The sequence below is a fragment of the Narcine bancroftii genome, chromosome 1, assembly GCF_036971445.1.
Source record: "Narcine bancroftii isolate sNarBan1 chromosome 1, sNarBan1.hap1, whole genome shotgun sequence".
Taxonomy (NCBI): Eukaryota; Metazoa; Chordata; class Chondrichthyes; order Torpediniformes; family Narcinidae; genus Narcine; species Narcine bancroftii.
In genome coordinates, this window is record NC_091469.1 from 133807936 (window position 1) to 133826569 (window position 18634).

General features: G+C 42.5%; 2 protein-coding genes across 2 annotated transcripts in view; one reads left to right on the forward strand and one right to left on the reverse strand.

Annotated features, from left to right (window-relative positions):
* The window catches only part of LOC138764505 (protein WWC2-like), a 257311-nt gene that overhangs the window by 167470 nt on the left and 71207 nt on the right, over nucleotides 1-18634 (reverse strand). The window lies entirely within an intron of this gene.
* Nucleotides 261-18634, forward strand: part of LOC138754019 (uncharacterized) — a 48282-nt gene continuing 29908 nt past the window's right edge. Inside the window, exons 1-3 of the mRNA XM_069917739.1 lie at nucleotides 261-353; nucleotides 793-907; nucleotides 8312-8685. Coding sequence (XP_069773840.1) covers nucleotides 261-353; nucleotides 793-907; nucleotides 8312-8685 — 582 coding nt within the window. The remainder of the gene's footprint in view (nucleotides 354-792; nucleotides 908-8311; nucleotides 8686-18634) is intronic.

The following is an 18634-nucleotide window of genomic DNA, read 5'->3' on the forward strand; positions in this document are numbered from 1 at the left end:
GGAGCATTGCTTAAATAGGGCTCGAAGAATTATTGAGGATCCCTACCATCCATCACACAGTAGATTTGATCTCATCATCAGGAAGGAGGTAGAGGAGCATCAAAATCAGGGCTGCCTGGCTGGGCAACGGTTTCTTCCCAGAGGCTGTGAGAATGATGAACAGTATCTTGTAACCTTGGCCCTCTTATAAATGAAACTAAATTATCCCAGAAATACAGAACAAAGTTCTGTGACTACCGTGGTTGAAGTAAAAACACACCATGTTGGAGAGACTCAGCAGGTCAAACAATGTCCTTTATGTGGCAAAGGCAGAGCTTGAGCCCTTCATCAAAGGGGAGTGTCAGAATAAAAGAGTAGGAGGGGGAAGAGGGAGGGGTGTGGCAGGACAGGAAATAATAGGTGGAGAAGGGAGAGAGGGGACAGAACACTGAAGGGTGGGGGGTGAAGACAGGGCAGTGTTCTCTATATATTTTACTTTATGTAATGTTTTTAAGTATGTATGTGATTATTATGTGCTCTGTGAGAAATGTATTGTGTGTGTGTGCTGTGGTCCAAAGAAGCACAGTTTCATCTGGTTGAATGTGTACAGTCAGAGGATAATAAATTTGAATTTGAGCCTCAAAGTCATGATTCCCCTTTCAGAAATCAATGCTCATTCTGTCCCGTCTTCAATAGCATTTTCCAAATGCCATGTTATCATTAATTGTTCATTAATAATTGATTGCAATGTTATCCTGTATAGGAACATCAGGCAATAGTTCACTTTCTCTCTCTCTCCCTGTTTAAACACAGATTAGTTACCTGCTGATCTTAGGCAATTTTGGAAGATGTATCCACAATCACCATCATATTGAGAATGAGGGGACCTGGATGATTATAAGCAGAGAGAAAGGAAAAGGAATGCCGGGTATTAAAAGATCTAGCATTCATACAGCTATACATATCACCCTGCACCCCCACCTGTCTCCATCTGCCTCTCAACTCCCTTCTCACTGGTTCCACCAATCGTCTGTCATTCCCTGCCACACTCCTTAGAAACAAGAAAGTGAACAAGACTGAAAAGTGTGGCTGTTCAGATAGACAGGGGTTCCATTGTACATGAGCATTGGAGATACAAATACAGGTACCACACATAAGAAGAAAGGGCCATGCCTTTTATTGGAAGAATATTTGAATGCAAGACCCAAAGAAAGTTACATTTGTGGTAGAAGTATAGCAAAGATTCACAAGCTTGATTGGTAAAATATCTCTGTGAAAAGAGATTAAGAAGACAGTAACTAGAATTTGGAAGATTGAGAGATTATCCAATTGAACCAGAAAAATCTTTATGGAGCTGACAGGATAAATGTAAGGAGGACATTTCTCCCAACTGGGATGCTTAGAACCAGGGCCCAACTCTTCATACTCAGGGATCAAGTTGGAGATGAGTAGAAATGTCTTCACCCTGAAACGAGAGGACCTGGGTTGATTAAAAGGAGAGAGAAAGGAACAAGGGGGGAAGGCTATCTGAAATTTGAAAATTCAAACGTCCACACTTATCACCCACCATCCTCATTTGTCACCATCTGTCTGTCATTTTCCTTCCCACTAGTTCCACCTATTGCCCAGCATCCCCTTCCACGCCTCTTAGAAATACTGGCAAAGGGGGATCAATTCTAATTTTAGTTGTATTAAAGTTTAGACGTCTCCTTCTGCAGAATACCATTAGAACAAATCATCTAAAATAACAGGACTGACTAGATAGGTTGGTCAATAAGGGGACAGCAGATGGTGGTTATGATGCTGGGCTGGTATTGCAAAGGTTGAGGATGGTGATCTGGAAATGGGAGTTTGAAGCCCAGCAACTGGGGAATTTACATTTTGTCAGATCAATCAATCTGTAACAGAAACAGTAATTACGAAACCACCAGACTGTTTTAAAATCCAGCTGGCCTTTTAAGAATTACACCAAATGCCCATCCCTGGCCTGATTCGACATGTCTCGGGACGCACTGCAATCTGGTTTACTCTGAAGCAGTCCCTTGAGCAATTAATCTCAAGTCCAATTAGAAAAGCTCAATAAATGTTGGCTTTATTGGACTTGCAGCACAGTGAGATGCCAGTGAGGGAATGGGGCTGACTTGCGCATTCAAAGCTGCAGGAGTACGTGCTGAAGGATACACTGAGACTTGGCTCAGACAATGGAAGAGCTCTGTAAGGAAGGACCACCGACTGGGATCCTTTTGCCACTGGGCACCGAAGGGCTAAGATTAGTGGGGTAGCCCCATCAAACAACAGAAGGGAGAGTACGGCTTGGGGATGGGGGTGGGGGGTGGGGAGGGGACGCACATTCACAGCAAATGTGTTTTAAATAGTTAATGCTACAGAATTTACAGAAGAATCTGACAGTATGAGTGTGAAAGAGTTTGCACTGTTTTGCTTTGGGTATGTACAAACATGACAATAATGCAAAATGACTTTGAACTTAGATATATTTTTAATTGTGAGTAAAGTTTATTTTGAAATTTTTTAAATGTTGGCTTTGCTATCAATGCACACAAGTCATAAATGAATATAAAAAAGGTACTTAATTTCCAACAAAATCAGGTCCAGGAAAACATTGTGGAATAGTGACTTTTGGCCATTCTGTTAATTAAAACTGATTCAAAACATTAGAGAAACACATTCAGAACATTTCCTGAACAATTTTAATGCTCCATTATTTCTGGGTGGTGGTCGGAGTGGGGGGCAGGGGGTGGTGTCATTGCTTTTTCTTTGAGCTTTCTTGATTACAGTCCATTGTCTTTCAATTATCCACTCAAACTCCAAACCCATGGAATGCACAGATTTAGAAGCCCCTTTTATACAATGGCCAAAAAAAAAGAAATCCATGCCTTGTGGGTTCATTTTACAGAGTGAAGGCCGATAGGAATTGTTTGAGCCTCATTAAACAGGCTGAATAAGCTTGGTGAGGCTTCAGTCTGCAATGCAGGTGAGCATTTTTCAGGCTGAATCTCCAGCTCATTTGGTTGGTTTTATAAATTAAGGGGGCCCAAGAATGCGGACAATCTGTGGCAGCTGCACTGTCACATCTGGTAAAGTCTTGTAAGTTGGGTATTTCCATCTGTCCCATTTTGAAGTACGTTCTCCCAGATCAATATACAAACCTACTGGCACGATACCTTCTTTTTTAAAAAAAAATTAAAAATTTTCACACTATGAACCACATTAATCAAAATACACACAAACATTTATGATGAGATTTAATAACTACCAGAAGATGAAGGAACCTAAGAATAAAAGTTCTGACCAACTGAAAGATCGAGAAATAAAGAGAGGGTTAGACTGGATGGAAACAGTCCCTTCAGCTCAACTCATCCATGCCAACTAAGTTGCTCATCTGACCTAGTTCTACTTGTTTGGACTGAGCCTATATCTCTTTAACCCTTTCCTGTTCATCTACCTGTCCAAATGTCCTTGAAACTTTACACTTGTATCTAATTCTATAGCTTCCACTGGCACCTCACTTCATATCTGTACACTGTGAATATCATGTCCCTTAGGTTTCTTTTAAATCTTTCTCCCCTCACCTTAAACCTATCTCCTGTAGTTTTAGACACCCCAGCATTGGGGAAAATACTGTGACTATTCAGTTTATCTGTCTATGCCATTCATGTCTTTCTACGCTCTGGGTTAAAAGTCCTAGCTTATCCAGTCCACAGTCCAGGTAACATCCTCATAAACCTTTTTTTTTAACATCCTTTCCAGTTGAATTACAAGGGCTTGATGTCACTACAAAATGTACTGCCAATGCAACTCTCAGACGCACTCACACTATCTGCATGCTCAAAGATCCATAAATGAGCCTTTAGCATATAAAAGATACACGTGCATCACATGTTATAGTCTTGGGGTGTCCTAAAGGGCTTAAGCAGCCCATGACATCATTTTTGAAGAGTAAGTGACTTTTGTAACAGTAGAACCATACAGGGAATTTGTCCATAAGAAGAACCCATGCATAGAAACGTGATTATGGATGGAATATCTGCCTTGAGCTTTTGACTGTTGGATAAACATTGACCAAGTCATTGGGGGAGAGCTTCCATGTTCATCTCCAAAATACAGTTAAACCCCTGTTATCCGTAATTCGAGCAATTGGCAAAAAAAATTGTTGAAAAAAATACGAAAGTTTAAAATTGGAGCACCTCACTGTTAGTTCGCCAATCACACAACACACAATCTCAAGCAACTGGAAAATCCACTTAGCTGGCATTTATCAATCCCCCATAGGTGCCAGATTCCAGGAATTTTACTCTAATCCCATGGGATCTTACATGGACACTTGTCAAGGGAGTGAGGTTCTCTACCGTGCATTTCGAGCATGACACTGCCAACAGCACCGCGCACTGACCCTCAATTGTGATGCAGCATCAGTCTAGAAGAGGAATCTCATATGTGTAATACAGCATCTAATAGGATTTGCAATTGGTCCAGTAATTTTCATTGTTAGTTGATGGTACTGGATTTTACCATGGAATCAAAACAATAGGGACTATTAATCGCATAAGTACAATCACTTTCGATGGCTCATATTCCAGGTGGCTTCCACCAACCATAAAACTAATACATTACCAAAGTTAACACGAGCAACACCACTGTCCAGCTGCTCACATTGTCTTGTCCCTGAGAATGGGAGAAGACAGGAAGTGGGACTATTGGAATTTTATCCAATTTGATTCACACTACTCCCATCCCACTCGATTATCCTGTCGTGGGCTACTGAGATTGGCGTTATAGAGAAAGCATTTTAAATGTATGATAATTTTTAGTTGACAGTCAATGGATCTTGAGAAAGGACTCAACTGTGACTGGAAACTCGCATCCATTTAAAATATTTGTACTTTTGTCATGAAATTGCATATTATTTGGAGATTAATCGTGAATGAAAACCTATGAAATGGTGATCTTATATACAAATCTGATTCGTCACCACCTTCCTGAGTTCTATGGATTATCCCTTTGGTATGGTGGTTGTTAAATCAATAATTTACTCACATATATTTCTAAAGAAGTATTTAAGCTATCCTTCTAGTAACTGTACAATTAGAACATCGAATTTAGAACAGTACTGCACAGTATTGTTTATTCAGTAACCAGGTACATATTAACAGCCCTGAAGGAATCTATTTTATTGTTTAATTGGGGAACTCATAATGGCAGGGTACAATGCAGTTCTGGATGAGATTGATAACAAGGCAATTATATTGTTACAAGACAAACCATTGATTGGTCCACCAATTTTTTCGATTTATCACGTTATTATGACGGCTTGCTGATTGCCTCAGTGATATATCTTCTGGTTTATAGTTCGGTCCCACTGTCTTTGATTACCTGTAATCAGGTAAACCAGTGCAAAAGAGTGCAGAATTTAACATGCAAGACAAATCACAGATAAACTGTGCTAAACATTGTCTTAATAGTAACATTAGACAAAACATGGTGATGTGTCAGTTCTGTCCATTATCAAATGCACTCAAGGCCGGATCAAGGCCAACTGAAGCCCTACGCACAATCCAAAATGGTTTCCCTTCAACCTTTCCATTGTCTAACTGACGAGACATTAAGACTCACTAAGTGCTAGCATCTACCAAATTTACACATTAGAGCTATATAGTTGGGTCTTTCACCCAACTCGCCTATGCTGACCAAGTTGGCATTCTGGGCTTATCCCATTGCTTGCATTTGGCCCATAGGCTTCTAAGCCCTTCCTGTCCATAAATCTGTCCGAATTTCTTTTGAACATCAAAATTGTGCTCGTTTCCACAGTTTCTTCCAGCAGCTCATTTCATATACAGACCACCCTCTGAGTTAAAAAGGTCACTCAGATCACTCTTAAATATCTCCTCTCTCCTCTTAAGCCTGCACCCTTTAGTTCCAGAATTGTCTACCCTTGGAAAAAAAGTCTGTCAGTATTCGCTTTATCTATGTCCCTCATGATTTTATAAACTTCCATAAGTTTGATCCTCAGCTTCCTCCATTCCAGGGAATAAAGACCCAGTCTATATAACCTCTCTCTGGAACTTATATCCTCTAGTCTTAGCAAGAATGTGGTGAATCTCTTCCGTACCCCTTCCAACTTATTGATGGGCTTCCTCCAACTGGACCATCAGGACTGCACACAACACTCAAATGTGGCCTCTAAGTGCAACTTCTTATACTCATGATTGACTTGGACTGCTTACATCTAATGTATCCCTCCTTTTTTCTGACGAGCCTCAAGATCCCTCCTCTATCAGGGTTCCTTAAACTTGCCTGCCTTGCCCTTTATCCTAACAGGAACTCTTGCCACCTCACTTTTAAAAGTTTCCCACTTTTTAGCTATCTCCTGACTTGCAAACATCGTTTCCCAATTAACTCTGCAAGTTCCTGTCTAATTGGTCCATGAATCAGCCTTGTCCCAAATTACACCTTAACCTGTGGTCCACAGAACATTGAGCGTTAGAGCACAGTATAGGCCATTCAACCTACAATTTGTGCCAATCTACATATATATCAACGAAAAGAAACTAAACTCCCCCTACCTCAGAACCCTCTATTTTTCTTTCATGCATGTGTGTGTCTCTTCTCTTTGGCTTGGCTTCGCAGACGAAGATTTATGGAGGGGTAAATGTCCACGTCAGCTGCAGGCTCGTTTGTGGCTGACAAGTCCGATGCGGGACAGGCAGACACGGTTGCAGCGGTTGCAAAGGAAAATTGTTGGGTTGGGGTTTGGTGTTGGGTTTTTCCTCCATTGTCTTTTGTCAATGAGGTGGGCTCTGCGGTCTTCTTCAAAGGATGTTGCTGCCCGCCGAACTGTGAGGCGCCAAGATGCACGGTTTGAGGCGATATCAGCCCACTGCGATGGTCAATGTGGCAGGCACCAAGAGATTTCTTTAGGCAGTCCTTGTACCTCTTCTTTGGTGCACCTCTGTCACAGTGGCCAGTGGAGAACTCGCCATATAACACGATCTTGGGAAGGCGATGGTCCTCCATTCTCGAGACGTGACCTACCCAGCGCAGTTGGATCTTCAGCAGCTTGGATTCGATGCTGTCAGCCTCTGCCATCTCGAGTACTTCGATGTTGGAGATGAAGTCGCTCCAATGAATATTGAGGATGGAGCGGAGACAACGCTGGTGGAAGCGTTCTAGGGGCCGTAGGTGATGCCGGTAAAGGACCCATGATTCGGAGCCGAACAGGGGTGTGGGTATGACAACGGCTCTGTATACGCTAATCTTTGTGAGGTTTTTCAGTTGGTTGTTTTTCCAGACTCTTTTGTGTAGTCTTCCAAAGGCGCTATTTGCCTTGGCGAGTCTGTTGTCTATCTCGTTGTCGATCCTTGCATCCGATGAAATGGTGCAGCCGAGATAGGTAAACTGGTTGACCGTTTTGAGTTTTGTGTGCCCGATGGGGATGTGGTGGGGGGGTGGTAGTCATGGTGGGGAGCTGGCTGATGGAGGACCTCAGTTTTCTTCAGGCTGACTTCCAGGCCAAACATTTTGGCAGTTTCCGCAAAGCAGGACGTCAAGCGCTGAAGAGCTGGCTCTGAATGGGCAACTAAAGTGGCATCGTCTGCAAAGAGTAGTTTACGGACAAGTTGCTCTTGTGTCTTGGTGTGAGCTTGCAGGCGCCTCAGATTGAAAAGACTGCCATCGTGCGGTACCAGATGTAAACAGCATCTTCATTGTTGAGGTCTTTCATGGCTTGTTTCAGCATCATGCTGAAGAAGATTGAAAAGAGGGTTGGTGCGAGAACGCAGCCTTGCTTCACGCCATTGGGTTCAGAGAGCTCATTGCTGTATCTGACCCGACCTTGTTGGTTTTCGTGCAGTTGGATAACCATGTTGAGGAACTTTGGGGGGCATCCGAGGCACTCTAGTATTTGCCAAAGCCCTTTCCTGCTCACGGTGTCGAAGGCTTTGGTGCGTGTCTAAGAGTTTCTTAAATACCATTATTGTTCCAGCGTCCACCACCAGCCCTAGCAATGAAATCCAGGCACCCACAACTCTGATGTCTCCCCTAAACGTTCTTATCTTCACTTTGTACAAATGCAAAAGCTTGAGCAGAAATATTAAAGGTGTCCACAAGATGAAACAGAACAATTTAAAATGCTTTCACTTACATTCTGCTTCTTCCAATAGTGTTTAGTGTCAACAACAGACAATTTGAACCAAACAACACCAATGCCAGACCAATCCTATCTTTCTCAATAACTATTTTAAAAATATTGCTGCAACAGTATTCAATTCTGGATATGCAATTCTCATTGATCAATATTCCCTCGGTGTTGCATTAGATGACCTTGTGCAACAATATAACCATGGCCTGTATTTCAACAGAGAGAAATTCAGAAAAGAATGTATTGTCATCTGTTGGCTTTGTTTCGCCCTTGTTGTTTTTTCCCCCCCAGCATATCACTTGCTTGCCAACAAACATAACAAAGCCCATTATTGTTTTATTATAACATTTCCCACTACCCTCCCCTCAATTTTGCTGCAACAGAATCTGCTGTATGGAGAAAGAAATGAGGTCAACTATCACCTCCAGAGTACAATCTTCTTGGTTCTCTGCCAAAGACTGGCACATGAAAAATGGCTACTTCTTCAAGTGCGCAAGGTAGACGCTGGCTGCCAAAAAGGTCCCGAAAGAGTCATCACCTTAGGAAAACAGGTAAGAATAAAGGGGAAACGTGACCATAGGAGAAAGTGCAAATCTGCGAATAATGATTATAAGCAAAAGTAAAATGTTGCTTGGTTCAAATTGCCTGTTGACACCAAAACACTAATGGAAGAAACAAAGTTTAATACATTTCTCGCCAGTTCACTTTAACACAGAATTCACCATTGGACTCAGAAATTCGCATTTGCAAGGGCAGCATTTTAACTAAAGAGCTGTAATTTTGATGGTCTCAGGTGAAACACTGTTAAAATTTCACAGATGTTAACTGAAATATTCTAAACCTCTCAGTAACTCTTATGAAGAGTTAGACCAGTCAATGAATGGATTTACTATTCCATGAACAGGTGCAGAGGAAATTATATTTTCAGGTTAATTTGATGGCAGTAACATCCCTTTCCTTTTGTCTGAACTTTTCTTCCCTTTTGCTTTCCTATCTTTTGATCTCCTTCTGACCTTTCATCATGTTTATTGTAGTGGTGGTGGGGGGAGGAGGAGAGGAGGAAATTTTACCCATTCATTAATTTTGCATGCCAGTATAAGTGTTCTTTGCACATAAGAATGACTTTCCCACTGTTAGCAGAGGAAGCTCATTTTCAAAACCAAACACTTCTACAATTGTAAGAGGATGGTTGTGTGGTGATTACCTTTACACACCAGCATCTGAGAGGTCATGCTTAAAGCTTCCCTTTGCAAGTTTTAAATTTGCATTGAATACACCGAGTAATTTATGAGTTGGCACTGGGAATAAATGACCTTGGTGTTGCTTGTTAAAACCCAACTGGTTTATAGATGCCTTTCAACAAAGGGAAACTGACATTCCGATTTGGTCTGGCCAACATGTGACTCGGGTCTTGCACAATGTGGTGTACTCATAATGCCCTCTGAAGTAGCCGAGCAAGCTATTCTGTTGCACCAAGGCCATCAGGATATAAATGCTGCAAAAAACAGGAATCCTATGGGTAACTAGAAGTGGGGGGGGGGGGGAACAATAAATATAAATATGTTGGTGTCGGCCCCATTTCTTGGAATGAAGAAAGCCATTATTAATTTGAGTTAGAGCGACCCTGATTTCAGGAACTTGCTTCTCAGCTATTAATACACACCAATTCTTTTCAGGCAGCCCCAGGAATGTTAAAATTATTGTAATATTATCAATATATTAATTTATGGTTGCAATTATAGTCGAAAAGCGATCATTAAGCCTTTGTGAAAAAGTAATTTCCACTCAAAAAATATTTATTTAAACATTATTCATTGCTACAAGCAATAAACTGCCAAAATGGTATCCCATTATCCAAACCTCCACACAAATTATTTTCTCCCCATCTACTATCTGCAAAATGATTTTCTGTAAAACTCATATTATGTGATTGCCCAACGGACCAGTGCAGATTTTGTTGGCTGAAGGATTAGTTTCCATGCTATATGACTTTCGAACCTCTGACAACATATGGTAAACCATATGTTTAGCTGTCTGGACACACCTCTTTGGCTGACTGTGCCTGTGGCTCCTCCCACAGACTCCTGAATAAAGGTGAAGGTCCACAGCCCCCTCCCCAGTTCAGGACAGTCAACCAGCGTGGATGTGCCTCCATTCTTTTGCTAATAAAAGCCTATCAGTTTTACATAACTTCTAGTCTTTTGGAGTTATTGATGGTGCATCAATTTTATTAGCAATAAATTTTGACGATGGAGCAGATCCTAAAACCAGAAAAGTTGGAAATTGATCTGAAATCATCTGACGCCTCCAACAACTTCAAACTCTGACTGTATTGCTTTGAAGTGTTCCTGCAGGCATCATCTACCATCGCTCGATCAGAGAATGACAAGCTGTAGATACTACCCTCCTGTGTCGGGCACCTGATATATTCAATGATCAGGGACGCTGAGTCATATCAAGAGGCAATGGGCATCCCAAAAAGCCAGTAACCAAAGAAGGTAAACGAGGTTTAAACGAGATACCTCCTGGCTACCCGAATACACCGACCTGGAGAATCGAGTGCTAAGTATCTCTTGGCTCTGCGAGCTCTTGGGCGGGCCTGCGACTGCAAGGCCATGATGGCCGCAGTGAACACGGAAGACCTGATCAGAGATGCTTAGGTCGGGGGTATCAGGTCCAACTACTGTTGGAGCAAGGTGAACTCAACTTGCGGAGGGCAGTCGAACTGGCAGGAATGCTAGAAGTGGCCCTCAAAAATATGAGCCTACTTAGCCAACAATGCGAGTGCTTCATGGTTGCCCCAAGTGGCACCATCTTGGGACGCGGGAGGACCTCAACCCTGCGGAACACCACCACTGTCATGTCCCACCAACGATCCAACCACAGCCTCAATCCCCTATCACCACTACAACCACATCCCACCAGTGATTCGACTATGCCTCTGTACTCCGCGAGCACCCACAGTGGTAATTTTGTGGCCTGAACAAGCACTCGAGGAAATGCTGTCTGGCAAAAGACAAAGTTTGCCCTAAATGTGGGAAGAAAGGACATTACGCGAAAGTTGGTAAGTCCAAGTCACCCCAACCCAGCAGTGCCGCCTGCGGGCCATGTGGGGGCCACCATCTTGGATGCTGCCATCTTTAAAATCCAGCAACACTGCATGCAAACTGTGGGGTCTGCCATATTGGATGCCATCTTGGACGCCACCATCTGGGACTGCACACCTGAATACTGGCCTCCATTGTGCTAGATCAAGGTAGCCCTCACCAACTTGCCAGATCGATGCTGGACATCCAGATAAACAGCCATGAGACGAGCTGCCTATTCGATACTGGGAGCATGGAGAGCCTCATCCACTCTGACAAGGTGCAGCGTTACTCCATCGTGGTAAAGCCAGTAAGCCACAAAATCTCTTTGGCCTTGAAGTCTCATACGGCTGATGTTTGCAGCTACTGTGTAGTGACTCTGACCACGCAGGGCACAGACTACAAAGACTTTAAACCCCTGGTGATGTCACACTTCTGCACTGCTCTGCTACTGAGGCTGGAGTTTCTCCCGCTCATTGTCCATAACCAGCAGTTTTTAAACCCCCCCCCCCCCCCCCACTGTTTCCAGCCAGCAACCCAAAGATTGCCCACTGCGTACAACCTGAGGACTCTCCACTCTCAAGATCACTGCTCCACCATTGTTCATTAACCTCACCTCCGACTGTAAACCCATTGCCACCAAAAGTAGGTGATACAGTGCCAGGGACAAGACCTGTATTAGGCCGGAGGTACAGCAGGTACTGAATGAGGAGATCACTGAAGCCAGCACCAGCCCCTGGAGAGCCCAAGTGGTGGAGTTGAAGAATAGGGAGAAAAACAGATTGGTCATTGACTACAGTCAGACCATTAACAGATATATACAGCTGGACACGTACCCTCTTCCCAGCACATCCAATATGGTAAACCAAATCACACAATGCCTACCAACGTTCTAAAGTTAGCATATCACCAACTCCCCATCTGCCTGGAGCACCGCCAATATATTGATTTTGAAGCAGATGGCCATCTCTACCATTTCCTAAGGGTTCCCTTCAGTGTCAACAATGCGATCTCGGTCTTCCGGTGGGAGATGGACTGAGTGGTAGACCAGTATGAGCTGCAGACCACATACCTGTAACTGGACAATGTCACCATTTGTGGCCATGACCATAAAGGCAACCTCCAAGAATTCCTCCAGCCCGCCAAACTCTTCAACCAAACATACAATAGGGCTAACTGCGTATTTCGCACAACCTGCCTTGCTATCCTTGGCATTTCAGCTGCGTAAAGAACAAGCTAATCGGGTGATCTCCAGTCTTTCACCCGGCCTCAAGGAAGTTCGTTTCACAACCATGAGAAATAGCAGAAGCATTTGCAACCTTTTATGAAGAGAGATAAAACAAAGACAAAGAGAGCAAGATAAGAACATTCTTTTCTTGATTAAATCTACCCTCCCCTTGCCAAGAAGTAGCGGTAAAAATGACTGCATGTGTAGAAGAACAGGAAATAAAGGAAGTTATTAAAAAACTAAAGAATAATAAGTCCCCAGGGACTGATGGGATTCTGGGAGAATTCTACAAGTGTCATAGGGAAGAGCTCTCCCCGATTCTGGCTGAGGTCTATAATAATGTCCTATCAGAAGGAAATCCTCCTAAATCGTGCACAGAGGCTATAATTTCCATTATTCATAAGGATGGGAAAGACCCCATTAAGTATGAAGGTTATGGGCCAATAAGCCTTTTATGTAATGATCAAAAGATACCTAGCTTTATACTAACAAAGAGAATTCAAAAGGTTACAACACAGTTGCTAAACCCTGATCAAACAGGATTTATACCTGGTAGACAGGGAGCAAATAACAAGACATGTCCTTAACATTATGTCATGTGCAAAAAAAGAAACATCAGACATCTATGATACTTAGTTTAGATGCGCAAAAGGCTTTCAATAGAGTAGACTAGGTCTATCTCAACTATGCATTAGCTAAGATAGGGTTTCCCCCGAATGTATAAAATGGGTGAAAGTATTATATTCAAACCCAAGGTCTAGACTGAGGGTGAATGGATGCTGCTCTCAGTTTTTCAGAATAAATGTGGAGTTAGGCAGGGAGACAATTTGAGTCCCCTACTCTTTGATACATGCTTAGAGCCACTTGCTGAAATTATTAGGCAAGAGGATTATACAAAGGGAAATAAAGACAATAGAGGGGGGAACATAAGAACAAAGGAGCTGAAGAGGGTAAAGCAGTAGATGTGATCTACATGGAATTTACCAAGGCATTTGACAAGGTCCCCCACGAGAGACTCATCCAGAAAGTCATGAGGCATGGGATCAGTAGAAACTTGTTGGCTGTGTGAATAAAAATATTGGTTTGTAGGAAGAAAGCAGAGTGTAATCATGGAAGGAAAGAATTCTGTCTGGAGGTTGGTGACTAGTGGAGTGCCACAGGGATCTGTTCTGCGACCCTGCTCTTTATGATTTTTATAAATGACCTGGATGAAGAGGCGGAAGGATGAGTCAGTAAGTTTGTGGATGACATGAAGGTTGGAGGAGTTGAGGATGGAACTGAAGGTTGTTGAAGGTTACAAGAGAATACAAGATGTAGAGTTGGGCAGAAAAGTGGTTGATGTATTTTATTCCGGATAAGTGTGAGGTGATGCATTTTGGAAGGACAACTATAAGGCTGAATACAGGATTAATGTCAGTTACTTAAGAGTATGGATGAACAGAGGGACCTTGGGGTGCAAATCTATATATCTCTCAAAGTCGCTGTGCAGGTTGATAGGATAGTTAAGAAGGCCTATGGGATGCTGGAGTTCATTAATAAGGGGATTAAATTCAGGAGTAGAGAGGCCATGTTGCAACACTATAAATCTTTGGTAAGACCACAACACTTAGAGTATTGCATTCACTTCATTGTAGGAAGGGAGTGAAAGCTATGGAGAAGGTGCAGAGGAGATTTACCTGGATGTTGCCTGGATTGGGAAACAAGTCTTATGAGGCAAGGTTAGCAGAGCTGGGACTTTTCACTCTGGAGTGTAGAAGGATGAGAGGAGACTTGACAGAGGTCTACACAGTGGCATATCCAGGTAAAGTAGTGCCCAGGGCAAGCACTGGCGTTGCACCCTCCCCATTAAAATCAACACAAAAAACCACTGCACACCAATCATGCTGCCCAACATATGATGTCATAGTGCAGCCGCCGTAGCTGCCAGTGGGTGGTCAGTGAGGCTGTCAGTGGGCGGGCAAACAACGGGGCCATCAGCAGTGGCCAGCGGAGCTATCGGGGGCAGCCGGTGGAGCTGTCAGTGCACAGCTGGGGTGGACTGTGGCAGCCCTGCTAGCCACCTGGCCTCCGGCACCTCATCAGGCTGCTCCGGCCTCCAGCATCTCGCTGGGCTGCTTCAGCCTTTGGAGCTGCTTGTCGTTTCCCTGGCTGGCATTGGCACTGGCACTGGCAGAGCAGTTCCAGCTGCTTTGGTGATTATGGGTAGGGAAGACAGTCATTTTTCCATTGAGCCACCGCCAGGCGCCTCTTCAGTCCTGGAACGGCCCCAAAGTGGCACGCTGAGATGCCAGCCCAGAGAGGCGCTCCGGGGCACTCAAATAAGTGGGATGGAATCTGATTTTGGCTAGCCCAGCTAGAGACACGGATATTGGGTGGGTGAGCTTGGATAATGGGTAGGCAAAGTGAGGACAGTGATGCCCCCTGCAAGTGGCCTCCAGGGTATGTGCCCTAGTTGCCATACCCTAAATATGCCTATGGGTCTACAAGATTATGAGAGGGTAGACGGCCAGCACATGTTTCCTTGGGTAAGATTAGTAAAAACCAGAGGACATATGTACAAAGTTAAGGGAGGGAAGTTTAGAGAAGACATCAGAGGAAAGGTTTTTTTACACAGAGAGTTGTGGGTGCCTGGAATGCCTTGCTGGGAGCGATGGTGGAAGCTGAAACATTGGGGACATTTAAGAGATTCTTAGACAGACAGATGGATGAAAGAAGAATAGGGGGTTATGGGTAGGGAGGGTTTAGTACTTTTTTTTAGTATGGAATATATGGGTGGGCACAGCATTGAGGGCTGAAGGGCCTGTACTGTGGTGTGTTATTCTATGTTCTATATCCCTATTTGAAGATGATATCATGTTGTATGTGAGCAACCCTATTTTTTTCAGCACCTCGCATGATGCAAGTTTTAAAAGAATATGAAGAAATATCTGGTTTTAAAATTAATGATTCAAAATCAAAAGCAATTATGCTGTTGGGTACATGGCCATCACAATTAGGTAACCAGGTCAGATTTCATTGGTCTAGAGAGGGCTCAGATACCTAGGTGTTATTGTCACTCCCTCAGTCTTAGAACTATATGAAGGAAAGTTAATGAAGGAGATTCTCCCCTTATCATTAATTGTTAGAATTGAAACTGTCCAAATGAATGTTTTGCTTTTGTTTTATTCTAATCTTTGCTGATAGGAGTTCTTATAATAGCATATAAAGGTCTTGACAAATTGATATCAAGATTCATATGGCAAAAATACAAATTCTAGAGGTAGATTTAAATCTTTGTAATTGTCAAAACAAAAATGGGGCCTTAATTTGCACAACATTAAATATTACTACCAGGCAGCACAGCTGAGGACCCTGATAACATTGATAACAAATGATCTGGAAACACATTTGCTGAGTATAGAACAAAATTCATGCCCCAATATTTCTCTGGAAGGGCTACCATTCCTAAGCCAAACAAATCGGAAGAAATTAATAATAGATAATGAATGGATTAAATTCACAATGAAAACTTGGTTGGCTATTAGAAAAGAACTAAACCTTTTTAACTCTATATCGAGTAGCTATCCCAGAATTCCTACCTGGAGAAGTAGATAATGTCTTTAGAAAATGGACAGGTAAAAGAGATAACTATTATGGATCAGCTTTTTTGTGGGGAATCTTCAAAATCATATGAACATTTTCAGAAAGTATTTGGTTTGTCAGGGATGGATTTTTTTTAGATTCCTTCATGTGCGGCACTACTTACAGATTGGGCGCAGATATGTAAAATATCATCTACACTAGAAAAGATTTTCATGCTGACTCTGGAGGGAATGATAAAGAAGAATCTGAGAGCTCACTTATACAGCTGGCTTCAAGATAATGGAACAAGAAAAACTATGGAAATAAAACAAAAATGGGAATTAGAAATGAATATTTGTATTACAGACGAATTGTGGGAAAAGTCATGCCTCGATGGTCGCAAGTTAACAAGTAGCCCTAACTGGAGGGAGTCTGATTAGAAAATTAAAATGAGAGTATTTAAGACCCCTCAGGTGTTGGTGAGATACAGCAGCACCTCAAAATTATGCTGGAGTGAATATGGGAAGATTGGCGATCATACCCATATTTTTGGGGCTGTCCCAAACTATATCAATATTGGAGATATTCAGGTGAAAATTAAGCAAATCATTGGGTAGACCTACCTTTGGAGCCAGCATATTTTATATTGGGAGTGACTCCAGAGGATATAGATGCCGAATTCCAGGCATGTTTACTTAGGGTGTTGCTTTTGATCGCAAAGAAGATGATTGCAGTATTATGGAGAAATGTGAAACCACCAACTGTTCAACAATGGAGGGAAAGATTAAAAAGTGTATATTTGATGGAAAGTATAACAACTAAACTCCAACTAAGGATTGATGATTTCAACATCAGGTGGTCACCGGTAATTAATTAAGGATATAATCTCTCCATAATCTCAGTGGTAGGGAGGAGCTCTCGACATGTAAATGGAGTAATTTATACAGATGACACAGTGATAAATTCGATAAGATTTACTGTAACCCTCTCCTATTTAAGCTCGAAACTGTCACAATGGGCATCTGAAGAAGTGTATGGTTCACTATATAGGTGACTGCATATTGGTCAGAATAAGATTAATTGGGTGCCTAAATCTGTGATGCTTCTATAAGCAGAATTTGAATGAGATAAATTGATGCGCTGCATACATCTGTTATGTGATCTATGTATTTTGTTGGTATGCTCGCATATGTCTGCAAATGGAAATAAAAGTTGTTAAAAAAAAGAACAGTGCAACAGAGGAAAAAGCCCTTCAGCTCATGATGTCTGCACCGAACATGATGTTCAAATTCCAATAAAAAAACTGCCGCTTGCGCACGAAGTATATCTCTCGATTCCTTGCACATGAATGTATCTAGAAACCCGTTAATGCACCGATCATATTAGGGGCTGAAGAAGATCACAGAGATGAGGAAGGATGGAAGCTTTTACATTCAAGGATGAGCATTTCAAAATTGTGAGATCCTTTATAGCTTAGAGAGCTCAGGATAAATAGAACCACATGCAAAACTGGACAAGGACAGAAGACTTCTTTTGGATAACCTTATAAGAACAGAGGAAATGGAAGCAGATGTAGTCATTCACCCTTCCTATTCAATAAGTTCATGATTCAACGAATAGGAATGCAGGAAGGAAGGGTGACACTTTCTGCATGAATCCCATATTCCTTGATTCCCTTATATCTGAAAATATAAAAATTAACTAAGATAAAAATTTGTAAAAATGGTTATCACGACGCTATTACGCGCCAGCGATCGGGTTCAAATCCGCCACTGCCCGCAAAGAGTTTGCACGTTCTCCTGGCAACCACGTGGGTTTCCTCCAGGTACTCCAGTTTCCTCCCACATTCTAAAGGCATACAGAGTTTGTAGGTTAATTGGTCGCATGGGTTTATCTGGATGCCATAGGTTCATGGGCCACCATAGGTTCATGGGCCAGAAGGACTTGTTAGCAAGCTGAATTACTAAAATTAAAAAGAAAATTTAAAATGTATCGATCCTTTTTTTGAATATACCCATACATTATGAGCGTATACAAGACTTCGAGTGGAGAATCCAAAGATTTACAATCTGTGGGTGAAAAAATTTGTTGTCAGTGCCATTCTGAATACTGAACTGCTTATTTTGAGATCATGACCTCATAGGAGAGTGGCTGCTCGCAACTGCAGTCAAGGGATTCACACCAGGCAGCGGACAGCTGGAGACTGGCTCAAGGGGTACCAGGTATCAGAACCAGGATTCGAGAGGGTGTCAATGGCCCTGATTGTGTGGGAGGTTTGGATCTGAAGCTCGGGCTGCTGATGGTTTGGACTGTGTGTGGCTGTGGGGACTGTGGCAGCGCTGCAGGTGAAACCACCAGGCACTCGGGCGGGGACTCTGAGGGAACTCTCTTTTGCTTCTCTTCCTCTGACTGTAAGAGGCGGTCAGGCAATTTCTGCCGATGGTGAATCTGTCTGTCTTATGGCAGACAAAAGCAAATGCTGTGTAATACTGTACTGTCTTCATTACAGAATAATAAAGGAACCTGGAATCTTGAACTTCAGGGAGATTAGAATAAATGCTGCACGAGGAGAGTCAACTCATAGCAGTTTTTATTTTATTTTACTTATAGAATTTATTGTTATGA